Source organism: Hirsutella rhossiliensis (genome assembly GCF_020360975.1).
Source record: "Hirsutella rhossiliensis strain HR02 chromosome Unknown scaffold00002, whole genome shotgun sequence".
Lineage (NCBI taxonomy): Eukaryota > Fungi > Ascomycota > Sordariomycetes > Hypocreales > Ophiocordycipitaceae > Hirsutella > Hirsutella rhossiliensis.
Genome location: NW_025408668.1, coordinates 3,171,444 through 3,198,176, shown reverse-complemented (window position 1 = coordinate 3,198,176; position 26,733 = coordinate 3,171,444). Strand labels below are relative to the sequence as shown.

The window sequence follows — 26,733 nt, the reverse complement described above, 5'->3', positions numbered from 1 at the left end:
CCTGCTGGAAACGCAGCAACGGGTATCATTTCCTCTTTGTCCCATGCTGAAAGCGGATGCCACACTTACCTACGTGAAGCCAGTGACTCCAAGATTTCCCGCCGGTCTTGCCGAACCTACCTCCAACAATTGATGTTCCGAGTCAACATTATTCAAACCACAGCCAGAAGATCTTGGACAATGCATCATCAACCATGATACAGAACCGAACACGCACTCGCTCGATGGCCTATGACCAGCCCCCGGGCGGCGGTGGCTGCTGCTGCTGACCACCCCACGGCTGCTGACCGTTTTGCCCCTGCATCTGGCTCATGAGTGCCGCTACAAAGGCAGGGTTGACAAAGGTGCCGTTGACGCCCTGGTGCCCCTGCGCGGGATCTTGCGAGGGCCAGCCTGGCGGTGGCGGTGGCGGTGGCGGCGGCGGTGGCGCTGTCACTGGCGCGCCGTGGGCTTGATGATGCGGTTGCTGAGGCCAGCCGGGAGGGAGCTGGAAGCCAAAGACGGGCATGGACGGCGCGGAGCCTTGCGTCGGGCCGGCGGGGATGTTTGAAGGCCACGCGTTGCTGGGTTGCTGGTTGGGGGGTTGCTGTTGATAGCCTCGGGGGGGAAGAGAGTGGCCGTCTCTGGGCTGGTCGTAGCCGCCGCGACCGCCTCCCCGACCCGAATCTCTTCCCCTGCCTCCCCTGCCTCTGCGGTCGCCGCGCCGGCCACCACCGCGCTGGAACTGGGGGCGCGGGGGCAGCTCGACGGGCTCGCCGGGTGCAGCACCGCTGCCGAAGCCGGGGGGTCTGGCCAGTGGCTTGTACGGCCCGTCGTCGTAGTTGAGTTCGCCGTCGGGCGCCATCTCCTGGCGCAGGGGATGCGGGCCCCTGCCGCCCCTGCCGCCCCTCCCGCCTTCGCCAGGGCCCTTGCTCTTGTTTTTTTTGTTCTTGAGAGCGCGCTTGTAGTCGGCCTCCTTCTCGTCGTCGGAAAACTCCATCTCGTCGGCGCCTACCTCCTCGTCGTGGATGTTACTGGCGTCGGACCCCTTGAGGCTCTTGAGTGGCTCCGTGAAGACGTACGACGCGTGGTCCACCGGATAAAATATCTTAGTCCCGACCTGCACGCCAAACTCGTTGATCTCGTCTTGTGAGCTGAAGCGCACCGTGTACATTGGTTGCAGGACTTTGCCAATCGTCTCGGCCACGACGCCGATGACGACCCGGTCCTCGGTGCAGAGCACGGAGCCCGTGTCAAGCACCTGGTATTCGCCAGGGGTGATGGCCTTGACAAGAATAGTGCCTTCGACAATGTGCTCCACCGAGCCGAGCTCTTCGACTTTCATCTCGGGCGTGACGGTGATGTCAGGCTTGGGGATGGGTTCCTCCGGGAGCTCGTTCTTGGTTCGCAGCTGGGCGGCGGACGTTGCCTTGTCTCCCTTTTCGCCTTCGTCGTCGAGCCCGCCGTCCATCTCCATCAAAAGCCGGGCCGTCTCTTCGACTCCGAGGAGCTCATACTGCTCGTTGTCCGAGTCCTCGTCCGACGAGTCGGAGCTGCTGGATTCTGACGACGACTCGTACGGGGAGGAGTCGATCTCCCACTCCGGATTTTCACCTTGATCGGGTTGCAGCTCGCGATCGTCAGGTTGCGGTTCCGCCCGAGCTTCTGCTTGCGTCATGTTCGTGTCTTCGAGCCCTCCGATGGCAGCCTCCAAGGCACAGGTCAGAGAAGGAGGATTCTCTGGCCGATCAATGGCCATGGGGTCTCCGTCCGGCTGTGCTTGATCCTGCGCAATACCATTTTCGGCGTCTGGCTGATTCTGCTCTTTCTTTGTTTCGGTCGGTGCCGGGGCCTCTGCCTGGTGATGCGGTTCCTGCGTCTGGTCGACTGGAGCGGCGTCAGCGAGCATGTCCGCCGGCAGAGGCGGCAGAGTCTCGTTGGGCTTGGCCTGCCCGAGGCCCGGGATCTGGAACCCCGGCATGGCGCCCAGTCTCGAGGGCGTCGAAGAATGCGTTTCGCGAGCAGCTTTGCGCTTAAGTTGCGTCGTGGATGGCCGTTGGATCGGATGCTTAAGAAGTTTGTACAGCGTATTGATAAGGTAAGATGGTAAAGTGAGTGGAACAAGAGGCCGTATCAGTGAATATATGTATAACGATAGCAAGGCCGTCAAAAAGCGCTGCTGGTCCAAGATGAGAGATGGAGTTGGGGCGTGAAGAGGAAAAAATATAAAAAACGTTAGCCGCTTGGAGGGTCCTGGGATGTTTTGGTGGATCTGCACTGCAGAGCTAGCGCATCTTGACCGGCAGCTCACCGAGAGCCTCTGCGACAGGGGTCCTATGGGTCCGCTGTAAAGGCTGACATGAGCGTCTGGCCCGCCCCAACAAGTTGCGCCTCGGCCAACCCCCAAGCATCACCAGCGACCATGGCGCCTCCAACCCCGGCCGCGGAGAGGCAATTCGAGCACCCTTCAGCCGGCCATGCGAAGAAAAAGAAGTGCGAGCGCTGTCTCTCGGAATCCTCCTGGTGCATTGCTGCTAACTGCGCGCTCGCGATAGGCGGCGAGGCCCGTATCCCATCGAGCCCATCAAGGCCTTTTACATCTTTCTGGCTGCCAGTCTCCTCGCCGCCCTCTTTGCGCCCATCCAGGACTGCGACGAGACCTTCAACTACTGGGAGCCCTCGCACTATCTCTCGCACGGCTATGGCCTGCAGACGTGGGAGTACTCGCCTGACTATGCCATCCGCAGCTGGCTCTACGTCGCCTTGCACGCAATCGTCGGCAATGCGCGGCGCCTGCTGCCGCAGTCTACAAAGGTGAGGTGGCGTCCAGGCTCCGGCGCTGACGACTCTGGCCGCTCACTCGCTCGTCCAAGGTGTCCGAGTTCTACTTTGTGCGCTACGGCCTCGCCTTCCTCTGCGCCCTCTGCCAGACCATCATGTTCCAGGCCGTCAGCTCTACCCTGAATGGCAGGATCGGCCTCTTCTTCCTCATCGCCACCGTCACCAGCCCCGGCAACTTTCACGCGAGTACCGCATTCCTGCCGTCGAGCTTCGCCATGTACATGTGCATGCTGGGAGCGGCCTCGTTTATGAATTGGCGCGGCGGTCTCAAGACCTCGCAGGGCATTTTCTGGTTCGCCGTGGCAGGCATCCTCGGATGGCCTTTTGCCGCGGCGCTCTGCCTGCCATTTGTGCTTGAGGAAGGCGTTCTCGCCCTGTTTAGCGACAGAGAGGCTCTGGTCCAGTCGATTATCCGCTCCTTTCGAGGTGTTGTGGGTGGCTTGATGGTTCTGGTGAGTGCGCTTTGCCTCGCGTTGCGGCTGATGCTCGGCTTACCTTTTCCAAGTTCGTCGACTTTGTGGTCAACCTCTTTTTCTACAAAAAGGTTGCAGTCGTCACCTGGAACATTGTCAAATACAATATCTTCTCGTCGACGGGCGGCCCTGAGCTCTACGGCACCGAGCCGTGGGACTTTTACCTCCGAAACCTGGCCTTGAACTTCAACATATGGTTCATACTGGCTCTTCTGGCCCTTCCACTCTTCTTGATCCAGAAGGCCATTTCGGCGTCCGGACAGGGCTTCCAGTCAGGGCTGCGGACAATCGTGTTTGTGGCGCCATTTTACATGTGGCTGGCCATCTTCACGGCCCAACCACACAAGGAGGAGAGGTTTATGTATCCTCTTTATCCCTTTTTGGCGCTCAACGCCTCCATGTCTCTACACATTCTCTTGTCTGCCATTGGCACCTCGAATCCAAAGGCACTCATGGGCAAGATTCCTGCGCGCTTGAGGCTTCTCGCCGTTGGCGCCGTTCTGTTTTTGTCGCTGGACATCAGCCTGGCCCGGATCTACGGCATCTACAGCGCATTCCATGCGCCCATGAACATTTACAAACCCCTATGGGGCGACGGCCAGGGGCAATATGTCGTCGGCGGGCCAGAGGACCTTGTGTGTTTCGCCAAGGAGTGGTATCGGTTCCCCTCGTCGTACTTTCTCCCGCGAGACATGCATCCCAAGTTTGTGCGCTCTGCGTTCCGTGGCCTGCTGCCAGGCGAGTTCTCGGAGGCCAAGGTCGGGTTTGGGTTGTGGAGCGGAACATGGCTGCCAACGAGCGGGCTCAACGATGGCAACCAAGAGGACCTGGGCAAGTACGTCGAGTTGCGAATGTGCTCCCTGCTCGTGGACACACAGTACCCCGAGAGGACAGGCGCGCTGCCGCCAGATGAGCCCGACTACGTTGCCGACACGGAGACGTGGGAAGTTGTCAACTGCGAGCCGTTCCTCGATGCGGCCAATACACACATGCTCGCACGGACTCTATGGATCCCTGACCTTGAGATGGTTCCCCCAAGGTTCAGGAGGAAGTGGGGCCGCCACTGCTTGCTGCAGAGGAGGAAGAGGTGAGAGATGGATGATGCTTTCCTCTGAGCAAAAGAGCTGCGAGGGCACCCTGTTTTGATGGGCGATTGTCGCCGCCGGTCCTGTTTGGTTGTTGCAGGACCATGAACGTTCATATACATACAAAGGCAGGCCCTCGCAGGTCAATGCTCCACAGTGTACGTTGGCCGTGTCCGTCAGGGAATCGCCGCGAGCGTCGGATGGCGCTTGGGCGAAAGCTTGCTGTCAGTGGCACGTGACGCTAGTTGTTTGAGCGTCTCGAATGGAGACCGTGGCAGCATGAATCCCGTCTTCTACCATCCTCCACCTTCGCTACTCTCCCGGCGTCGTCAGCTGCTTTTACGAGCACAGGCGGTAGACTATAGCATCCATTATCCATGGCGTCCATTCTGATTGCTCTCTTTGCCACGGGGCGGTCCATTTACATGTCCCGCAAGAAGAAGCGAGACGAGAAACAGAAGCATAGCCTGACGCGCAATGAGACACCGGCTAAGCGCGCTTCGGCAGCCCGGCGGGGCAGGAAATTCCGAAAGGCCCCGAGCACGGACAGACGCAAGGCGGATCATGCGTCAAGACACAACGGGTCGCGCACCGTGGAGGACGACGAACGGAGATTCAGCGAACAGTCGACGTTGGCTGACGAAGAAGCTTACGGCGGGGGATAGGCATCAGACAGCGGAGAGCTCGTGAGGAAAGATGCTGGAGACGACGAATGGGATTTGATGGGCTTGCGGTCTCGACCTGATGAATCTGCAGACGTTACTTTGTATGGTGTCAATATATGCAATGATAGAATGTGCTACATGCACCGAGCTTTGCGTCTACCCAAGGCGTCTACTATGAGCCTACACAGCGGTAATTCATGCCAATGAGGGCGCCTTGAACCTGGATGTAGAGCCTGATTCCCTATTACTACTGCTCGCCGGGATCGGCGTCCTTGAACTCGGTACCAATGGCAACCTCGTCAAACCAGACCTGGCGGAAGTCCTGGCTCCCCTTGATGTGGCCGTCGTCGTGCCAGCCATTGGCGTACAGACCAACGCGGAACTGAAAGACACTGTCGTCGTCGAGAGTGGTGGCCACGCCACGGCGGTCGAGGACCTTTTTGCCGTCGAACCAGATCTTGTAGAAGCCCGAGCTGTCGCTGGCCCACCTGGCCTGGACCACGACCCTGTGCCACTTGCCAGCCTCGACGACGGCGAGGTTCGGCAGGGGATCGACCTTGCGGCCGCAGTCGGGCTGACGGTAGTGGCCGCTGACGATGCGCGAGGCGAGCTGGTTCCCCTGTATCCAGAGCATGGCCGAAGGCATCCAGTCGTCGCCACCGCAGCCGGCGCCGGGGCGGTTGGCGATGAACTGGGCAATGTTGTACGACTGGTCCTGGAACTGCCACGAGTCGGAGAGGCGGAACGCGAAACCGTAGAAGAGGTCGTCGCCGCGCCGGTAGCCGTAGTTATGGTCGACCTCGGAGTGGAAGCGGCCCCTGTAGTTTGCGTCGTACCGCTGCGTCATTTTGAGTGCCGTGCCGCCTGCCTTGTAGCTGACGTTGTCGACCTGCGTGACGGTCCCCTGGTGCTCGCGCCGCACAAAGTCCCAGCCGTTGAGGGTGCCCGAGTTGGAGAATGTGCGGGCACCCTGGGCTCTGGGGGTGGCGAGGAGGGCCAGGACGGCGGCGGCCACGAGGGGATTGAGGGCTACCATGGCTCAAGGATGAGATGTGCAGGCCTGGCTTGAGCTGAAGATGGAGACAGAACTGGGGCGAGAGAAGGCCCTGGATGAAAAGCGGTATTCTCTCGTGGAGCTTGGTCCTGTAAGCCAAAAGGTGGATGCGAATTGTATAGACAGGCAGAGCACGTCACCTCAACGACGGGCTTTTATTTATATACATGGCTGCCTATCCATCGCGACAGCCTCTTATCACGACCCTGTAGGCCATGGTGTCGTTGACTTGCAAGTTTGGCCGTCCGTCCGTGCCGCTCCGAGTTGAAGTCAGCATAGCGTTGCACCGTAGGCCATAAGACGTCAGACAGTCTCGGGCTCCGGAAGCGCGGCCAACATTTTGGACGCAATGTAGATGGACGACGAAGATTGATTCGCGGAATAATTGTTACGGGCGCCAGGGGAGGCCAATCTATTCTTGGCGCCCGCCCGGAGGAAACCGAGGGACAGGAGTCGTGGACTCTGGTGTCGTCAAGATATCGTTGACCTTCTGTCGGAATTGTTGATCATTCATTACCTTGCCCACCGCTACGGATGGACCGCTTGTTGGCTCGTGCACTGTGGGCAGCTGAATCTCCCTTGATGCACTCCGGAATACATCCCCTTGGCGATATCTTTCCTTGGCAAGAAAGACGAGGGGCCGAGCCGCCGTGTGTTGCCGGGAAGCGAGGCATCTCTAACAAAAGGCTTTCCAGTTGTGCCCACGGACTGACGATCAAGTCTAGGATCGAGTCAGGCGTGATGACGGCTTGTTAATGCGAGAGTAGCGCGTGGGGAAATGGGGTTCTCGACCTGGCCGAAGAGCCGACAGGCATCTTCAATCCCTAATAAAAAAGGGGGTTTCGGCGGCTGCTTGAAGGCAACTTACTCGCCACGGCGTCAGGAGTCTCAGGACGCTGATTTCCCGCACGGGCCGGCGCCAATAAGCCGCTTTCCAGAGGGCAGCCCTGTAATCCAGGCCATCCCCGGTGACCTCCCCCTGCCCTGTCTCCCTGAAGCACTAGCGAGAAGCAACCAACGAGCAAAAGCTGAAACTCCATGGAACCTTCCGCTCCCTCGTGCCTCTCCCTCCCCACGGGCTTCTTCTTCTTCTCTTCGTCCCGCAGCCTCACCGACCCGGCACCCGATGAAGCATCCGCGCCGGGCGAGCCAGCGCGATCCCGCCCGCATCGTCTCGTCAGCAAACAGCCGTCAACATGCCCATCCGCCTCAGGGCGAAACCGCTGGCCACGCGAGACATGAGCCCGGTCTCGGTCCGCCTCGAGTTTGACTTGCCCGAGATTGAAGACGACGACTCGTTTCGCCAGGTTGCCACCAAGCTTTCCGTGTGCGTATCGCCCAGCAAGCCGCGCCATGCCCGCTGACCTCGGCACAGCTACTTCGTGGATGCCATTGAGCTCCCCAGCACCTTCGAGCAGCTTAGAACGACTCCCGCCGGCAACTGCGTCCGCGTCCTCGTCGACCACCTCAAGGCGACTTGCAGAAACCCGGCCACGGTTCACGCTCTGCTGTACGCCTCTCCATCCGTCCTCAACATTGCCGAAGCTGACTGGTTGACCTTGTGCAGCGCGCTCAAGTGGCATTATGCCGCCGATCAAGAGCATAGGGGCCTCAGCGAGACCCGCTCCGGGGCCTGCGAGATTGTCGCCTGGCGCTTACTTGCCCGCCTCTCGGAGCGAGAAGCCATGGACTTTTGCCTCTACGAGATACCCGACGCCGAAGACGATGACGCCAACGATGTCACAAGCCCCCAGCCACAGCAGCCGCGCTCGTACGACCAAGAGGCGGCCGAAACGTCGCCCTTGCTTCCCCGTACGCTCGCTAGCCCCCGCCAGGAAGCCCACGTGCTGCCAGCCGGCAGTTCCTCCAAAAAAGCAAAAATGGAGAACTCCCTCGCTCGCTTGACAAACGACGACGAGGACGCGTCCGACGATGCTGACCCGACGTCGGCCTTCAGGGGCCTCAACGCCCTCGAGATTGCCGCCATTGCAAACGCAAAGCGCTTCCTCAGCCAGCATCCCGTGCAGAGAATCGTCAGCGGCATCTGGAACGGCGACATCATCTTCTGGGACTCCCTGTCCGTCCGCACAACCAAGGGGCACACCTTCTACGACCCCGAGACGTCAGACCCCTTCTCTCGCCTGCGCGTCCCCAAGTATCTCAAGAGCTGGGAAGTGCTCTTCTTCGCCATCTTCCTGTGCCTCTACTACGCCGTCCTGGTGGCCCGAGTCGAGACACACATCACTGCCACCGAAATCACTCTCTTCATATGGATAGCAGCCTTTGCCTACGACGAGTTGAGCGAGTGGATGGATGCCGGCTCCATATTCTACGCAACCGACATTTGGAACTTGTTTGACATGATCATGATCCTCATTGGCTTCATTTTCGCCACGCTGCGTAAGTTGCTACTGGCCGCCCCCCCCCGTCCCCCCCCTTCATGTGTATTAATCCCGCCTTGTCTGCAGGAATCGTCGGCCAGGTTCAGCATGATCCCAAGATCATCGGCCTCTCGTTCGATGTTTTGTCGCTCGAGGCGCTCTTCATGATGCCGCGCATCTGCTCCATACTGAGTCTGAGCCCCTACTGGGGAACCCTGATTCCCTGTCTCAAGGAGATGGGCAAAGACTTTATCAAGTTCATGGTTCTCGTCGTCATCATCTATCTGGGCTTCTTGACCACATTTTCCCTCGTAGGGCGGGACTCCTTCAACCTTTCCAAGATGACGGGCATCCTCACTCGCATCTTTTTCGGGTCGAGTTACGTCGGCCTCGACATCATGAGCGACATTGACCCCTTTTTTGGGCCTCCGCTCATGATCATCTTTGTCACATTGACCTCGATTCTGCTGACCGGATCCCTGACCGGTATGCTCTCCAACAGCTTCTCTCGTGTCATCACGCATGCCAAGGAGGAGTATCTCTACGTGTACAGTGTCTACGTCATGGAGGCATGCACCAGCAACAGGCTCACCCATTTCTATCCGCCCTTTAACCTCATCGCGCTCGTCATCTTCCGTCCGCTGCGCCTCGTCTTCTCCAGGGACGAAAAATTCCGCGCAGGCCGCATTGTCCTGCTGAAAGTCACTCATCTTCCTATTGTGGCAGCCATCAAGCTCTACGAGCTCTTTCGGCGAAAGTTTAGTAATGACAAGTTGGCCGTGTTCAAGGATGATCGAGGGGCCAAGAAGAGGAGGGAAAGGGTGCAGCTGCCGCGCGGCAGGCCAACCTCTGGGCACAGCCGGCATCACCAGTGGCAGCCTGTCCGAGACATGAATGCATTGAGACCCGATGACAAGAGAGACGACGACGACGTGGAGGCGCCCACCGGGATAGAGGTTCAAGTCGCAGAGATGAACCGGAAAATTGACAAGCTCACGTCTGCCGTCCTGGCTTTACAGGCCAATAAAAACAGCACTGGAGCTGGCGCAGCACCATGAGTGCTGTCGGTCAGCGGCATGAGCACGGCTCATCGATGTGCCTGCCATGAGTTCAAAAGGCACCAATGAAGGACGAGGAGGCATTCGCGTTTCCCCCTGGCTCCCCTGCTGTCGACTCAAAGCTACATGTATCAAGTATTGTGCCAGTTATGCTTTTGGGGCGCTTGGAGGACAATGCCGTGACACTGTAGTTGTATGTACAAGAGTTAGGACTGTGGGGCGTAATGGCTTGTATACGCGGGCGTTTCTTTTCTTCAACTGCATCATAGAGGTAGCTGGGTTTCACCAACAGGGTAGCATGCTTCTGCGCTTCTGGTCCTCACCTGTGTCGAGACAAGCGAGACGTTGTCATTGGCTCGGTGGCCTGGCCGAGGCCTTGCATCTTGAGCCCCCGCTCTCTGGCCCCCAGTCTCGTCTCTTCTACCCGAAGTTGAGACTCGACATGTCAGGCCGACCCATGATCCGCCTCTAATAAGAAAGAGTGGCACAAAGAATTTCGGTCTTGGGGCTCTTGCGTCGACCCCAAATTCCTCGAGTCCGATCAGGTTGTTCCGAGTCACTTGAGCGGACGAGCCATCGGGTGCTACACCGCACTCGTCTCTCAAGCCTCATTGTCTTGCCGCGCACGGTGAACACAATGGTCACGACGCATGAGAACGGAGCGTGTATACCGCCTGACCCTCAGTCGTCTCGTGCGCAAGGCGAGCAGGATGCCTCTCAGGCCAACAAGCTGTCCAAACTGCATCTCTGCACCGCCACCGAGATCCGCGAGCTGGTTTACAAAGAGCGGGTCACCGTCCAAGAGTATGCCCAGGCACTCATTGGGAGATTCAACCAGCGGAACCACGAGGTGAAGGCTTGGGCTCACTATGACAAGAATACTATTCTAGCCGAGGCGAAGAGGTTGGATGACCTGCCTCCAGCTGCGAGGGGGCCGTTGCACGGCGTTGCGGTAGGGATAAAGGATGTTTTGCTAACAAAAGGTAGGCGACCTTCCCGTTGCTTCCCTGCATGTTTGGTGTCTTGAGTCCAATGAAGCTGACACGATTGGGAGACATGCCAACGCGATACAATTCTCGCATCAACGAGGATGACGGCAATGCAGCAGCAGACGCTGACGCTGTCGCCATTCTCCGCACTGCGGGAGCCCTCATTCTCGGCAAGACGGCCACGACCGAGTTTGCGGCCAAGGTCGAGGGGGGCTCGTGCTGCAACCCGCGCTCGCTGCAGCACACACCCGGGGGCTCGAGTTCGGGCTCCGCCGCCGCCGTGGGCGACAATCAGGTTCCCATTGCACTTGGGACCCAGACCGGGGGCAGCATCATCCGGCCGGGAGCGTTTAATGGGTTGTATGCGTTCAAAGTGGGTGGTTTTCTAAATCCATCAGGGGTGATGACCCCTTTGTCGTCTGGTTCCTCCTCGGGTACAGACGACCCCAGCCATTTGTTCATTTGACTGAAAGGAACGGCGATAGCCTACGTGGGGACTGGTATCTACCGAGGGCGTCGGTCGATTCTCCACTACCTGTGATACAGTCGGGTTCTTTGCCCGCACTCTCGACGACCTCGCCTTGCTTGCCAAGGTATACCGGCTCGACTTTGACTACAGCCAGCCGCCGGAGCCATTCAGCATCCAAGGAGCGAGCATTGCGTTTGTCAAGACGTCTGTCTGGGATCAGGCCGGGTCGGGGACGAGGAAGGCTTGGGAAAAGGCCCGGTCGCTGCTTGCTGATGCAGGCGCTGTGATTCAAGATTTCGATCTTCCTGAGCCCTTTCAGAAGTGTCGCGAGTGGCGGGAGACTATCGTTGCCGGAGAAGCTCGGTCGGCGTTTCTATCTAGTAGGGCTTTATTCGTTCCTGACGCTCATTCGACGCTTGACGTGTAATATCGGAAAGACTGAATGCTAACAGAGGACCCATAGAGTTTGTTGAGTCTCAGCCCAAATTGCACGCCTCGCTACAGGCACTCGTGCAGAATAAGCACGATCCAAGCCGAAGGGACATGCTGGAGGCGTATGACGGCGTGGCCCGACTACGGCCGCAGTGGGACGAGATTGCTCGCCGGTACGATGTCGTCGTCACGCCCAGTACGGTTGATGACGCACCCAAGGGGCTCTGGGACACTGGAAGCGCGGTGAGTGTCCCTGCTGTCGTTGTTGGGCGTTGAACAACCACCTCTGAAGCCTGGAAACATTGTTACCAAGTACAGCTTCTTTGGTGTCTGTTTCACATGTTCACCGCACCGCAGGACTCAAAATCCGCCGCCATTGCCCGTGCGCTGACATTCAAACTGCAGGTGTTCAACGTCGTGTGGACCATTCTCCATGCTCCCACGCTCAATGTCCCGGGGTTCTTCGGAGAGCACGGCCTCCCGATCGGGCTGACCGTTGTCGGCCCTCGCTACGGCGACATGCAGCTGCTCCTAGCTGGCAAAACAATCGGCGAGCTGTTTGAGCGGAAGGGAGGTATCTAGACTAGGATATGGGGCGAGATGGATGGCCCAATCTGTCCTGTTTTGGGATTCAATTTTGTTTAACGACGGGGCTTGTCAGAGTGGCTGGATGTCGTTGGAATGGAGTTTCATTCTTGAAGCGTGCAGATATGCCCCAATTTCTGGAAACGGATATGGCTGTAGGCTCCATCTTCAGGTGGTTCCGGATTTTATGCGTGTTTTACCAATGTTATTTCTGGTGTCGCTCTGTTTTCTTTCGTTAGAATGTCTGTGTCACTTTGACCAAGGTAGAAATTTTATTTACACCAATTTGTATAATCCCTTCTATATCCCCTTTGGCCTGGACTTCTAAATACTATTCGGGATATCTAGGGATTTGAGTCATTGGCCGAGTACTTCACTTCCCATTGCGTAGTCCTCATGTCGCGTAAGCTACTCAGAAAACATCTTACTGCTCAGAGGGGCTATCATGGAATAGAGTCCAGTGGCGCCTTGGGCTTCTCATCGACAGAATGGGAGGGCTGGGCCAGGTCAATATAACCTGGATGATCCACTAGCTTGTAACTTTCAGCAGGCATTGGCGCAATGTGATTTACACAGTTGAGTAGGGTTTCTCTCCCTCTTTAAGTGACAATATAATAATGTCTGGTGAGATCATCTGTACTCCCTTTCCGGCCATCCAACTAAGCGAAGGGCGGCTGTTAAGCCTGCCACAGGATATACGAAATTATCGCCTGTTCTTTGAGAGATCTGGTAAAATACTAGTTAGCACGATTAAGCAATAACTTACTCTCCATCTTGACCAAACTGCAGCTTAACTATATATCTTTCTTCAACGAGTACCATACACGTAACTATATCGTCGGATCCTTTGGTTAGGCTTTCGCGACTGGCTCATCTGATCTACTTGGTTATGTCGGCTACAAAAGTATAGTTTCTTGGCCAGTCGAGTAACTGGGCAACTTGACTGTAACGAAAAAGGATTCTTGGTGAGAGTGGTTCATCTTGGCTGCACACTGGAATTTCGTTGTGGCTTGTATTGATGCGTAAACTGAGCCGACTTTGCCATGATATCGTATATAATATCGTCAAGTATATAAGACGGGCTTCTGTACCGCAGTAGGGCTATCATTTCATATCACCTGCCGACTTGAACGCCTCCGTCGTCCCGGGCTGACAATGGATTGAAAGCTATCTTATATGCCGACCTTGAGTCAGGATTTCGAGGAAGTGGGACCAACTGCCACGGTAGACCACCCGGCAACTCCAAAGTCGGAAACTTGCTTCATGGCTATTGTTTTCGCGGCAATGGCTTCCTTCACTAGATGCAACATGAGAATAGACAACTGTCATAAACTAACGACTATCGGCCTTTCCGCCAGGAATCTTCGATGATTGATTCGACAAGGTGTTCATCTTTCCCTCTCGAGAAAGAACAGCTGCTCCCAACGGTCTTTTGAGCACGCAACAAAGACAGGGCGGAATGCAAAAGGCATCCCATCACTTCCTTCCGTTACCCCTGGCGAATTATTCAGACGCCCAGAACTTTTGAATACAGTCATCGGGAAGCGCTCTTCGGCCTAAGTTGGACTCGCAGACGCGAATCGTGGGAGCCTTTAAATTGCGCTCATAAATCGCCACGCAATTGTTGCCCCCGAATCCTGTGACCGCATCTCGAAATCGGGTGAGCAGTGTTGCCAGTTTGCGAAGCTGGACCTGTCTGTCTCTCTCCCACTTGTCCAGCTTAGGTGCGACGTCTGCAATCACGATGCTCGTGAAAAGACCGGCAGTGTGGTGACCGGTGATGAGCCATGGTACTCGACCAAACCAGAGCTGTGCCAGATCTCGGCTCCGGTCCCTGGCTCCTTGAATCGTCTTGATTTCTGCTACTGCAGATTGCGGTATGGCTTTTGTTCTGTCTGCTATGGACAGTTGATCCAGTGACAGCTCGACGTGCGAGGTCTCAGCATCAGTCTCCGCCGGCTTCGGCTTATCGTAGCGAGCATCAATTTCGAACTGCACCACACAGTTCAAGTCCCCGAGAAGGTAACGGAGGCATCGATGATTTCCTGAACTGTTTTCTTCCCCTTCGGGGAACTTGGTAAATTCTCGCTCAAAGTTGCGGTCATACCCCAAGCCGTAGGCCTGTCCGGTCAGACAGTTGACGTCCTTCTCCCAGCGCTCGATGAATAACGTATTATGAACCATAAGCAGGTTGAGTCGGAAGGTTTGTCTATGGCCCGTGTCGCAGAATTCGATGAGCTTTCTGAGGCTGTTTCGGCTGACCACAATATCCACCTTGTCGAAGAGGAATTCCGGACTCATTATTCCTGTGGCTTCAAATAGTGGCTCGAATGGATAGTGGGAAACAGGAGCAGAATCCTCATCCTGGGTGGGTATTATGCTGTCTTTCGGTAGCCTGAACGGCACTTGAAATGGTTGCTTCCACACTGGTGCAGAGCCTATCGTGCTCAGTTTAGCATTGAGATACATCGAATAGTTAGCCGCTCGAGACACTTACCCGGTATCTTGTACTTGACCGGACCATTGACTTGCCAGCTGTAGCTACCCAAGACTTGGCATTCGTGCTTTCTGCAGACTGGCGTGGTCGAGGGCTGGAGAGTTGCTGATTCTATGTCATATGCCGTGCCGCGATCCTTGACACCTGCCCATAGGCGCTTAAGGGCAGGTTTGTGGCCAGCAGACGGTTGGTTAAGAGCCGGTCTGCTGTCACCCTCGTCCTGCTCTGGACGGGTAGTCTCGGCGTCATCCAGTCGAGCCTGGCTCGCTTGGTGCCGTGCCAAGGGCAGATTGAGAGGGGCAAAATGGCTGCCAGAGGAGAAAGACATGCTGTTCGGTCCGAGTATTCAATGTGTTGTAGATCTGAGGTTTTGAGCTCAAGCGGAGAGTAGGCTGACGGGTAAAACTGACGGGAAGGAAGTCGGGAACTGCAATGCAAGCTCGTCACTTATATACTTGGGTTGTGGCGAGGGTGCAGCAGTGCATGATTGGTTCAAGTGTGAAGACCATTTGGCCTCGCTGTTCAGCCGACGGGCGAGGACAGAGCAGAGTTGGTGTCGCTGGAATTTCTGTAACGCTTGTTGATTGTTCTGCTCACACCGTAGCTGAGCCGCAGGAATCTGGCCTAGAAACATACATTGCCATTTGGTTCATAGATTGTTCAGCTCCTGTTTGCTCAGCGGGAGTAAGCTTAAGCTGGAACAAGCGTGGGAAGCCAACATTGATCTGTAACATTATAAGATCACGGAGAGGCCGAGATTGAATTGCTTGGCTACTACGTGTACACGAAGTATTTCCATGGCCCTGGATCTCGAGAGCTTGTTTTTGCGTACTTGATGAAATCACAACGCAACCGCCCTGTCCCTTGAAGTGGCTTGGCAACCTCGGAAAGCGCATTTACTCCGTTTCTGCCACCTCAGCCAGAGAGAACAAGGCAGCATTGGTGCAACCGGCATGGCCAGAATCACTTGCCCGCCGCCGAGCAGTCAATCTTACCGCAGCACTGTTCCTTTCCAGACTTCCAAATGCAGTTGTTTGTGATGGCCTTGGTGTCACAGGGCACCTCGGTCAAGTCCCAGGGGAAGCACATCTGCGGGTCCTGCGAGTAAAATGTCAAGCTGACGGTCTCGGCCGGGCACGCAGCCCCGACGCCTTGACCAACACCGCCCAGGCAGTATCTTCCGCACGGCCACTTGGTAAGAGTGAAGTGGCCCGCCTCGGCAAACTTGGTCGTCCGCTCGAGGTGCGCCCCGTTGGCGGCATTGTTGATCCACTGGCCCTTGTTGGCGCCCGTGGGGATGTCGCCGTGTAGGTCTCGGATGTAGACGCCGTCAGAGGGGCTGATGGCCTGGTCGGCGGTGCATTCTTGGTCTTTGCAGAGCTGGAGCTTGGCCCAGCGGTGGACCATGCTGTCCGGCGCGGCGTAGTATTTTCCGTCGTTCTGGAGGCCCAAGATGTTGCCTTTTTCGGTGAAGAAGATGTAGCATTTCCCTATGTGTTGCCAGATTAGCCCGGCAGATGCCTGCGGAGGAATGAAATCCGTGCGGAAGGGGGAGAGTCTTACCAGACCTCAGTCCGGATTGGCAAACCTGGAGTCGACAGTTGCCATCGGGGCCCTCCTCCTGGCCCACAGGACAGACGCATTTCCCGTCCACCAGCTGTTTCCCGTTTGCACACACTGGCTTGCATATCTTTCCGTCATACTTGAAGCCTGTCGGGCAGCAGCGAAAGCCGACATCGGGCGCTCCTACAAGGTCATGGCCATCGGCGCAGCAGTCGAAAGCCGTCTCGGGGCTGCCAAGGAGGCGCTGGCCGGCAAGGCAGCAGGCGAAGAATTTCTTGTCTGCCGCCAAAGTCGGCGCGGTGCCGGGCTTCGAGCAAGGCTTTGTTGTGTGGCATTCCAGGGTTGGGTCGCAGTCTGGGTCATTGTACTCAATCTTGTTGCCGATGATTTTGGCATCAGGGCCAACCTCAAATGTCGGCACGTTGTTCTTGAAGGAACGGCCCTGGACAGAGGATGTGGAGGAGAGGATTGTGAGGAAGAGAGCCAGAGTCGACTTCATCTTGAAAGTGTCGTTTTGGTTTGATGTTCTGATTCTAGACTTTGTTGAAGAGGTTGGGTTGACGTCGAGAAAGCGAGTAGGAGTTACGCGCACCTGGACTTATATGTCCATTTGATTTTGCCTCTGATGGTCCCAGGAGCTGGGAGAGTGATACGTACTTCCAGTTAAAAGGAGTTTGAAGGTATCACGAAGAGGTCGTCAAGATGCTGTAAGACAGCTCAGTTTACTGGTTCGACGCGGAGCTGGTGCACCAAAAAGACCGACGAGAGCTCGTCTCTTTCGCACCACTACAACCCTATGCTTACGGTGCTGAGGGTCACTTTTTCATCAGGTCATGTGGTGATTCTGGAGTGCTACGTGATGAAGAGCGTCAAGGGCATCTGTCGAGATTTGCAAGCACCACTGCAACGGAGAGTCTCGTCTAGATCTTGATTGGCTGTTGTCGAGGTCTGCAGTATTCTGGGCCAGGCAGCAAGGAGACATCGCAAGCACATAGATGCAACTGCCACGATCACGCGCGAAGCCAGCCATGAAGCATATTAGGGGGCGGCGCTGGGGGTTGAGAGGCGGATGCACCTTGAGTGCACCTCTGTCGGCGTGTCGGACTCGGATCATCGACTCTGTTCGCATACTATACGGATACGGTGTCTGAGAGCGCGCCAATAAAGCGCAACGAGAGGGCACGTCAAGAGGCATGTCATTAGTGACTGCCTGTGGTATAACCCACGGCTCCCAGCGATATGTCTTGCCGGGGTAGTATTCCGTGTGGTGAGAAAACTTGCGATTGGCTATTGGGTCTGTGGCTTGGTGTTACGTTTCGACCCAACTTGACATCTACAGAACAGGTACCAAGGACAAAATACAAGACCCACGAGGTGTAGATATAACGGCGTGTCTCGTATCCGCTTATGGCTACGAGGTGAAGCTTCCTCCCGAGTTTGAAATGTCCAGGAGAACATGTCATGGTTTGAGAAGCTCGAGGTTCACGCAAGACTTGGCAGGGGGTAGACGCAGGCATTGTTTGTGACGGGTATCATGCCGAACTGCAAACTTGAAAAATCGGGTTTGGGTTGCCTCGTAGGCCAGCCGGTTGAGAAAGGCGAAACTCAGCCTCCCTGTCGGCCATGTTTGCCGACAAGCAGGCCATCTGGTCGCGAACGCACGACACGAGGGTTGTATTCCATTCTGGGAAAAGTCTACACACTCACAGTCGACACCGCCGCTACTCTCACGCGGGCTGTTCCACAGGGGGGGATGCTAGCCTGTACCGGGAAGGAGTAGTGGGTTATAATTTGATGATTCAAGTCGACTTGTGGTGGCTACCTGGAGAGGAAATCGTTGTCCTTGCATGAAGTGTCGATGTGGTCACGGAGAGCTAACGGTGTAATCACGGCCTCCAGAGCACGTAAATGACACATCGAGCTTCTAGAACGGGCCGAAATGAAGAATCAGAGGAAACAGCGTCATGTGGCCAAGAATCATCCGCCTGCCGTGAAAATTAAGAGTTGAAACCATCATAGATCGACCTCGGACAGATTAGCCATGATAGGTGCATTGGAGCTGCAGCTGACGGAAAATGACAAGATACGTAATGCAACATAGAGGTAATAGTGGAGGCATCATAAACCCGACTGCAGCGGGCCTTCTTGGCGAAGCTTTGGCCCCCTCGGAGGAAGAAGACGGGAACGGAGAAGCCTCTCGACTGCCGGGGGTGGCCAAGGGATGGGTACTCGGCACTGAGCCGAAAAGTATCGATTGCCTCAGAAACCCTTCCGAGAACCTCTATTCTCTATCTATGAAAATACTTCTATCAAAGTACACCAATCCACGCTTCGTCGTTCGCGGACGCCTATTTCGATATCTCTACACCTCCAACCTAGCCGAAACGGGTCAGCGGCTCTGTCTTGACTTGCAACCTCCACAAGATTCAGTGAGAAGGGTAGCTTACAGCTCCCATGAATTTTTTGAGGTCACCTGCCGAAGAAGGATGTGTTAGCAATCATCGCTTGTGCTTCCCACGACTTCAATCCTTCAAAACGTACCGTAGATGGCGAACTGGCCAGCCGTCCGAGCACCAACCATGAACAGACGAGCACCAATACCGCTAAAAGAGCCCCGGAGGCCAAGCTCCTTCGCGATATTGATGAGTCTGCTGGCATTGCTCTCGCCTGGGAGACCCTTGGTCTTGTTGATCTTGGAAAGCATGGTGTCGGCAGGGTGGGAGACGATCGCGGCGGCAAAATCAGCAATCAGGCCGGAACCAAGATTAATGGTGGTTTGCATGGCGTCGCTTGTCTTATCCTTGTCGAAAAGCTTGCTATAGGCGAGCTCGGTGACTTTCTCGTAGACGACGAACTTGGTTATGGTGTATGGGACCCTCACTTTTAAGGGCGATAGAAAGAGATCAAGCTTGGCTGTACGTACTGCTTGAAGAGGATGGGGCCAAAACCAAAGTAGAAAGCCCCGATTCCCTACTGGCGGGCGATCTTGGTGAAACTGGAGATGAGGCCGTTGGCAAAGCCAGGCTCGGACACTAATCGGATACGGGTGGCCTCGAGCGGGCAGAGGGCAATGTCGGCAAAGAACTCGGCAAAGGCGGCGATGAGGCTATTCCTGGCATTGTCGTAGTCGATGAAGTTGATGGATTGCTGCTTAAAGAACTCGTAACCACCAAACTTCAAAGTCCCTTGCAGGAAGTAGCCCGCAAAGGTAGGACCAGCACCGATCGTAAGGGCGCCGGCACCTTCATTCTGGACGACCTGGCGGAAGCCACCGATCAGGCCGCGGTTGTAAGTGACTGGGTCGAGCTGGATACGAGTCTTGGCGCTATTGAATAGCACGTGTCAGCCACCTCACTGTCTGGCTTGCAGTTTATTGCGGCTTTTCATTCTCGTCAGGCCCCAGTAATCAAGCCTCGTCCCCAGTGCCTTTGCTTCTCAGCTACGTAGAAGAGCTGTTAACCTCTTAACGGGCCAACTGCGGTCTTTATAAATGCTAACCCAGAAAGGTTTAGTCTCCTCGGACAGGAAGATGGGAACGACGAACCCCTTCAACGGCCCGGGATAACCAAGCACGTAAAGTGCAATGATCTTCCTCTCTGTAACACGTGTGACCTTCTCGCCCCGGGAGATGTAAGCCCAAAGCCGCACCGGGACTTATTAAGTCCAGCATGAACTTGTTTGCGAAATTAATAAAAACGCCTGCTGACTTCAGTATTGTGCGGGCATGCTCGCTGAGCATTCCAATCTGGCACCGTTAATTCGACTTCGAGCAACTTTTTACAACCGGACCATTCACATCGAGCCACATAAATACAATTTGTTTACTCTCCGCAATCTTGGAGATTTGTAGGGGCAGTCCCAATCTCCCGCTTGAGTGGCAAAGATCTTCACATCGTCGTGATGCGATCGGCGGCCTGTTGAGCATCGGTATTGCCCTTTCCTTGCATACTGATCACGACAGCGTTGGCTCAATGCTCTACTTCATTATTTGCACCATGGCTCTGTCCGTCATTTTAACTCGTCAGTCGCTGCAATTCGCCCTCTGCGTCACCGGGAAGTCGCATATATGAATGATCGTAGCCGCCGATTCAACTACCATTGTCTTAATTTGACGCCAACCAGATGAATCAGATCTGCTTCTGCTCATTCCACACGTCACTCGTCTCATATACAGTTCGCATACGTAACAAGCATTGTGTGTCGTCTGGGGTAGTGGAAAGATCAATCCGAACCGTGGGGATCTCGCATAGCATGTGCGTCACGCGCGCGATCAATGGACCAGCAACTCAGGTACGGAACGCATTCATGCCAAACAGGCAGGGCATCATTGCAGAATCTGACTGTCGTACTCCATTAAAAGCGCGGGCGAATCGTTTAGGTTATTTATGGGCTTCAAGGTGCACGGCAGACTCATCGATCGCGAGGCGATCTTGTTTCTCTGATTGTCCACTCGCATATTCCAGCAGGTGATCCTAAGCCAGTCATTGAGCTCTTATTGTGTCTCCTTCTGAAATCTTCTCGGGATCCCGACACTTCCATGAGAACGGGCGGAATTTCTCTGATGGTTCGAGATCCCTACCTGACCCCCACGGCGCGTATCTCAGGCTTGGCTAATATGCTGACAGTCATTCCAAGTCGAACCGCTATCAGACGCGTCGATGGACTTCTCAACCGACACGACAAGTCCTGCGCTCGTTGAAGGCGTAATTTTTGGGTGGAAGTGTGTCGGAAGGATCAGTCGGGACCCCACGAACGAACAACATGCAAAGTGTGATGACCGGGCGATGGTTCGAGGTGATATCGAGGCTACTTTGGGTGGATACGGTGGAAGCATAAAGGAGACGTAGTCGACCGAGGAGAGAAGAGCATTCATCCGATCATCGGTCTACCAATGGTGGTTGGACTCGGCGGCAGATAAGCTTGTGTCTCACTGCAGAGCACGGGAGAAACGAGTAGGAGAACCTCTGCTACGCCAGTATCTTATCGGGATGCCGAGTGCGTTGGGAGCAGAAGAGTGAAGAGAACATGGGGAAAGAGATTCGTCGCTGTATCTTCTCGGTTGATCCATCAAATCATCCGAAGCTGCGCGTCACTCATGCTTTCTACTCGCTATGATCCTTGCGTGTACATACAGTCAAAGTCGGCGGTCCAACCTTGGGGGCACAATAGCAATCTGTACAAGTCAATATGAATCTGGGCCTAGTTTCATCTGTTCCGAAACACTCACGCGCGGACAATAGAACCAACAGGCCGACAATGCTCTAAGCACTCCTTCTTTGAAACCACACCGCTCTTTTTCTTATCCTTATTATTCTGGATAACCCTTCAATGCTCCATCATTGACTCGCCATTCAGCCACTCGCATTGTCCCTCCCTAGGTTCCTGATTCTAGCATCAACTGGTTATCTAAATTCCAGCTGTCGTCTAGTCAGCCGAGGGAGTTTCCATGTCGACATGCTCATGATACAAGAAGCGCGGGTGGCGCAAGTACATTCAGAATGCTCTGGGGTTTTCGTCTGTTCGCCTTCAATTTTCTTCGGGGCCACACGCTCACGTCCTGCCGACTGTGAACCCTGAACAGGGCGCCCTCGTCTTGCCTGCATATAAATTTGATGCTTCTCGGAGTTCACACAGAACTTCACCGTCGTCTCACCTCAAGGTTGCATTTGCTACACTAACAACCCATTCTCTGGTGACTGAGGATAGTGGACTCAAAGTCTCAACACTGGCATTTGACCGAGAAGCTGTGGCCGGGATCATCATGCTGCCAATCTTGCTCGCTTTGGCTGCCTTCGTGGCATCGTCTACTCAAGCGGCGCTGCCGACCCCGACGGCGCTGCTCAAGGCATCAACCAAGAATCAGGACCTGTACAGCAAGAGCAGCAAGGACATCAGTCCGCTCACCTTTGACGACAACGGCAACTTTCAGATTTCCATCTTTGAGGATCTCCATTTCGGGGAGAGTGAGTCCCTCCGTTCAATGTCTCACACCATGTTGTCTTTTTGTTCCAGCCCATCCCAATTCTCTGGCAGAGATGGTTGGACGGCCTACAGACACATTCAGCGTGGGCGGAGTTATCAGCGTCGACTTTGCAGTTAACCTCTCGATTCTTTACACTCATCAGATGCTTGGGACTCGTGGGGGCCTGAGCAGGACATTCATTCTGTCAAGGTCATCGACAAGGTGCTTGACCAGGAATCTCCTGGCCTGGTCGTCCTCAATGGCGACCTGATCACAGGCGACAACGCCTTTCTGGAGAATAGTACCGTGTATATCGACCAGATCGTCAAACCTCTCCTGGATCGCGACCTATTCTGGGCTTCGACCTACGGCAACCACGATTACGGCTTCAACATCTCCGGGGTCGACATACTGGCGCGGGAGAAGCTCTGGCCCAACAGTCTCACTTTGAGCATGGTCGCAGGCATCAAAGCCGGTGTTTCCAACTACTACTTGCCCGTATATGCGCCAGACTGTCACGAGTCGCAGTGCGCCCCCGAGTTGCTGCTCTGGTTCTTCGACAGCCGCGGCGGCCTTTACTCCCAGGAGCACAACGCAGACGGCACTCTCCGCAGCCAGCCGGGCTGGGTTGACACGAGCGTCGTCGAATGGTTCCAGGCGGCCTCTTCACGCATCGCCGAGAGCGCCGGCCGGACTATCCCGTCGCTAGCCTTTGTGCATATCCCGACAAACGCGTCGCAGGCGCTGCAGACGGAGCATGGCCGGGACAGCATCCATCCCAACCACCAGCCAGGCATCAACGACGACTATCCGCTCGCTCCGCAGGCTCAAGGGTGGTGCTCCGACGGCCGCAACGATGGCTCTTGCCAGTACGGCGGCCAGGACCTGCCGTTCATGAAGGCGATTGCCTCGACGCCAGGGCTCATTGCCCTGTTCTCGGGCCACGATCATGGCGATTCCTGGTGCTACAAGTGGGACCGGCTTCTGCCTGGGATGACGGTCACCGGCAACGGCGTCAACCTTTGCTTCGGGCAGCGTTCTGGGTACGGCGGGTATGGGCATTGGATTCGGGGCTCCAGGCAGGTTCGAGTCTCGCGCGACAAGCTTCGCACCGCCGCCGAGGCCGAGACGTGGATTCGGCTCGAAACTGGTGACTTCGTCGGCTCCGTCACACTCAACGCCAGCTACGGCAAGGACTGGTATCCCGCGACACCAAACGACATGACCTATTGCCCTACATGCAACTACTCCATCTCGACCCAGATGTAACAGCGTGGGAGACATCTTTGGGTGACGGGCGGATGGATTACGTCCAATACTTCATATTAGATAGTCACCCCAGGATCCGGCCTCTAGCCCAGTAGTGAGCAGTTGCAGATAACGAGAGCTATGAATCAGAAGAAGAATTGCATTCCTACGTGAAGGAAAGAAGTAGGTCTATATATGTTCGCTCAAGCCCCAAGCAGTAAGCAATAATGACTGAGGGTGGCAAAAAGGAGTATTGAAAATGCCGCATTCAACTCCTTGAGCGTGAGCTGCTCGGCCAATGCCTCGTGTGGGCTGCATGTAATGGTGGCTCGGGGCGAAGGCGGCCGTCCTGGCTAACCGGCCAGTATGAAGACAAATGAGGAAAGGGGGCCCTTTAGACTGAGCCCGAGAGAAACATTGGCGGTCTAAAAGACGAGAGCCAGACCAACAAAGGCCCCGAGGAGGTGGGAGCTGACGGCAAACTTGCCAGCGGCGGCAGTCAGGGCGTTGGTGGAGGGCTGAGGCTGCTCCTTCTTGGGGCCCTGGTCCTGGGGCTTGACGGGTGGCTGGGGAACAGCGCTGGAATTGGGAGCCTGGCCGTTGGCGGGCTTGGACCCGGCGCCCGAGGCCGGAGCCTCGCCCTTGGGAGTGTTTGGCTCGACAGTGACGAGCTTGGCGGTGGTAGATGCGGAAGCCTGGACGTCGGCAATCTTGTGGGGAGTGGCAGGGGCCTTCTCAGCCTCCTTGGCAGCGGAGGCAGAGGCTTCCTTGGGGCCCGAAGCAGAGGCTTCCTTGGAGCCCGAGGCAGGGGCTCCCTTGGAGCCAGAGGCGGGAGATTCCTTGGGGCCCGAAGCAGAGGCTTCCTTGGGACCAGAGGCGGGAGCTGCCTTGGGACCAGAAACGGGAGCTTCTTTGGGGCCCGAAGCAGGGGCTTCCTTCGGGATGGATGCGGGAGCTTCCTTGTGTCCTGGAGCAGGAGCAGGAGCGGCCGGGACGGCAGAAGGGGCGGGGCCGGCTCCGGGTCCCTTGCCGCTGCACTTGATGGAAGCAGCGGCCTTGGAAGAGACGTCGGCGCCGGCACCGCTTTTAACGGATATCTTGGCCTCGGCAACAGCGCTGATGAGGCCCGTGACGCTGCCCTGACCCGAGATGACCACCTTGGCCTCGATGGCGGCAGAGATCTCCGGGCTGACCACGGAGTTGCTGGGGGCGGCAGCGGGGGCCGGGGGGGGGGCCGGGCGAGCAGGAGTCTCGCACTTGGCCTCGGCGCAAACTCGGACCTCGAAGCACTCATGACCGCAGGCGTCAAACTGGCACTGCTTGCCGTCTTGGCAGACGAGGTTCTTCTTGCACTCATTGCCGGCGCACACGGCGATGCGGCAAACGCCGTCGACGCCGATGATCATCTTGTTGCACTCGTCGCCACTGCAGCCGAGATAGCGGTACTCGCCGTTGACCTTGACAATGGCGGTGTTGCGTTCCTCGGGTGCGCAGGGCTCGATGCGGTACTCGAGCAGCGCAGGGCTCTCAAAGATGACGCGGAAGTGGCCGCACGCATCGCACAGGCCGGGGAAGTAGACGGCTCCACCTCCCACAATGACGAACCTGTCCGGGACGCTGACGGTGACGTTGACCTGGATAACGTCACGGAGCGAGACGGGGGTGGTGGTGATCCTGGAAGGCTGGTCGATGGTGACAACCTGGCTGGCAACAGCAGTGGCAATGGCCGTCACGACCGAGCCGACTGTGCAGCCCGAGGCCGAAGCAGGGCAAGATGTAATGGTCGAGACGACGGTCTTGGTGGCGGTCTCATACTTGGTGGTGGAGATGGTGGTAGAGGTTTGAAGATACGCAGTTGATGCCGTGTTCATTGTGTTTGCTGCACTGGAGGGAGTGAACACTGTCTTGCGCGAGGTGGTAAGCGAACTGGAAGCGTGCGTCTTGGAGCTGTCGGTCGACTTGGCGGTCTCCACCGGAGTAGACTTGATGGACGTATCCGAAGGTGCCAGCTTTGAGGAGCGGTCCGTGACGGGCACAACGGTCCACCTGCTGATGGTAGAACCATAGGGATACTTCCCAGTGCCGTTGGTTGCCAAGACTGACGGGAGAAGGGCCGCCGCAACAGCGACGGTGCCGAACAGATGCATAGCGAGTGACTTGTTTGTTTGATATTTGGGAGTAATTAATAAGAGCGTGAACGAACGTCGGGGGCCAGACTGGGGAGTTGAGGGATTAGGAATATTACTGAACGCAAAGTTATATATGACACCAATTCATCCAGGGTAGAGGAGACCTCCCCCTTCAGAGAGGGACGGCTTCTTTATAGACTCTGACCAGACCCACTGGTCGCATTGATGATTATGTTTCTAGAAGGGGGACGGAGCTGCCGACATCCGTCATCGCCCTCGACCGGACGTGGAGCGCTCTTCATGCAGCTTCATGGATGGGGGGGGGCTTCCAGAGTTCCACTCTCTTCGGGCAGTCACCGACTGGCATCTTGTACCTCGTACGGTATCTGACGCCAAATTCTGGGTGGACGAGGCCCTCCATTCAGTATAGATAGGTACATGAGCATATACTAGGAAACGCGTGAACCCGAAGTCCGCTGGATCTCCGGCTCCAAAGTGACAGAAGCCCCGACGACTTTTCCAAGCTTGTCCTCGTATTCCCAGCATCTGGTCATAACGGAAATACAGCATGGATTCTCGTGTATCTGGCTTCACATTCTAATCCTACTAGTGATCGCGAAGGCTAAGTTCATATGCTAGAACCGCCACCTGGGTTTTATGACAAGTCTAGTTGAGCTCACGATCCCGAGAATATAGCACGATTTTTCAGATTGCTCGTAAATGGCAGCCTGACGTCTCTTCCCGAGCCCTCGTCCTTGTTGAACAGTCTCGTCAGACGCAGCTATGGACTGGCGTACTCTTGCCCTGGTATAAGTAGAAAGCCGGGCTAGTTGTGGAAACGTAGATGGGGCAATCTACCGGGCAGTGCTGATAGGGCTGAGGCGCAATCTTGATCCAGTGGCTGGCTATAGCCGAGAGTCACGGTCCACGGCACGTCTCTTTTGTTTTCTTTTACCCAAAGCGGGAGGCTGCTCCATGTTATGAGGGCAGAGATCTTCCTGGGCGGCTTGGTCGCCCGGAGGCAGTGCACTGCGGTTGATTCCGACTAACGGGTGACAATACTGTACATGGACACGACCCCTGGACGAGCACATATGTACAGTATGTACGAAATACGGTACTCGCTCACCAATACGTGACGATGCTTTATCTAGGTTCCAAAAATAGGCAACGGGAAACATGGGTGGTATGTACTGTACGTGTAAGGATACAAAAGAAGTTTTACTTAACCGGATCCACAATGGCTGTGTTTCCCTCTCTTTCTTGTTGTTTCCGTTCCGAGGACGAGTCATCGCTTGCAAGTCTTGTGTGGGTTTTCGCGAG

The 26,733-nt window shown here is 56.0% G+C and overlaps 9 protein-coding genes across 9 annotated transcripts; 4 read left to right on the top strand and 5 right to left on the bottom strand.

Annotated features, from left to right (window-relative positions):
* Positions 1-229: 229 nt before the first annotated feature.
* On the bottom strand, positions 230-1,960 carry HRG_01967 (gar1/Naf1 RNA binding domain-containing protein; the record flags this gene model as incomplete). The annotated part of the gene is made up of 2 exons (XM_044860438.1): positions 230-1,542; positions 1,594-1,960. 2 exons carry the CDS (start codon positions 1,958-1,960, stop codon positions 230-232), a joined length of 1,680 nt encoding a protein of 559 aa, XP_044724071.1.
* Positions 1,961-2,401: 441 nt separating this feature from the next.
* Positions 2,402-4,384, top strand: HRG_01966 (alg9-like mannosyltransferase family domain-containing protein; the record flags this gene model as incomplete). The annotated part of the gene is made up of 4 exons (XM_044860437.1): positions 2,402-2,472; positions 2,535-2,793; positions 2,853-3,272; positions 3,326-4,384. 4 exons carry the CDS (start codon positions 2,402-2,404, stop codon positions 4,382-4,384), a joined length of 1,809 nt encoding a protein of 602 aa, XP_044724070.1.
* A 906-nt stretch (positions 4,385-5,290) lies between these two features.
* On the bottom strand, positions 5,291-6,079 carry HRG_01965 (polysaccharide lyase domain-containing protein; the record flags this gene model as incomplete). The annotated part of the gene is made up of 1 exon (XM_044860436.1): positions 5,291-6,079. The coding sequence occupies one exon, from the start codon at positions 6,077-6,079 to the stop codon at positions 5,291-5,293; it is 789 nt and encodes a 262-aa protein (XP_044724069.1).
* Positions 6,080-7,293: 1,214 nt separating this feature from the next.
* Positions 7,294-9,536, top strand: HRG_01964 (ion transport protein; the record flags this gene model as incomplete). Its single annotated transcript, XM_044860435.1, has 6 exons — positions 7,294-7,424; positions 7,473-7,607; positions 7,665-7,909; positions 7,952-8,497; positions 8,566-9,250; positions 9,320-9,536. 6 exons carry the CDS (start codon positions 7,294-7,296, stop codon positions 9,534-9,536), a joined length of 1,959 nt encoding a protein of 652 aa, XP_044724068.1.
* Positions 9,537-10,173: 637 nt separating this feature from the next.
* On the top strand, positions 10,174-12,008 carry HRG_01963 (amidase domain-containing protein; the record flags this gene model as incomplete). The annotated part of the gene is made up of 5 exons (XM_044860434.1): positions 10,174-10,519; positions 10,591-10,898; positions 11,011-11,374; positions 11,458-11,669; positions 11,832-12,008. 5 exons carry the CDS (start codon positions 10,174-10,176, stop codon positions 12,006-12,008), a joined length of 1,407 nt encoding a protein of 468 aa, XP_044724067.1.
* A 1,506-nt stretch (positions 12,009-13,514) lies between these two features.
* Positions 13,515-16,570, bottom strand: HRG_01962 (uncharacterized protein; the record flags this gene model as incomplete). Its single annotated transcript, XM_044860433.1, has 4 exons — positions 13,515-14,449; positions 14,509-14,733; positions 15,504-15,998; positions 16,072-16,570. 4 exons carry the CDS (start codon positions 16,568-16,570, stop codon positions 13,515-13,517), a joined length of 2,154 nt encoding a protein of 717 aa, XP_044724066.1.
* A 1,849-nt stretch (positions 16,571-18,419) lies between these two features.
* Positions 18,420-19,810, bottom strand: HRG_01961 (mitochondrial carrier protein; the record flags this gene model as incomplete). Its single annotated transcript, XM_044860432.1, has 6 exons — positions 18,420-18,446; positions 18,519-18,544; positions 18,613-18,947; positions 18,995-19,041; positions 19,105-19,396; positions 19,779-19,810. The coding sequence occupies 6 exons, from the start codon at positions 19,808-19,810 to the stop codon at positions 18,420-18,422; spliced, it is 759 nt and encodes a 252-aa protein (XP_044724065.1).
* A 2,022-nt stretch (positions 19,811-21,832) lies between these two features.
* HRG_01960 (calcineurin-like phosphoesterase domain-containing protein) lies at positions 21,833-23,302 on the top strand (the record flags this gene model as incomplete). Its single annotated transcript, XM_044860431.1, has 2 exons — positions 21,833-22,034; positions 22,197-23,302. 2 exons carry the CDS (start codon positions 21,833-21,835, stop codon positions 23,300-23,302), a joined length of 1,308 nt encoding a protein of 435 aa, XP_044724064.1.
* Positions 23,303-23,706: 404 nt separating this feature from the next.
* On the bottom strand, positions 23,707-25,428 carry HRG_01959 (uncharacterized protein; the record flags this gene model as incomplete). Its single annotated transcript, XM_044860430.1, has 1 exon — positions 23,707-25,428. The coding sequence occupies one exon, from the start codon at positions 25,426-25,428 to the stop codon at positions 23,707-23,709; it is 1,722 nt and encodes a 573-aa protein (XP_044724063.1).
* Between the last annotated feature and the right edge of the window lie 1,305 nt (positions 25,429-26,733).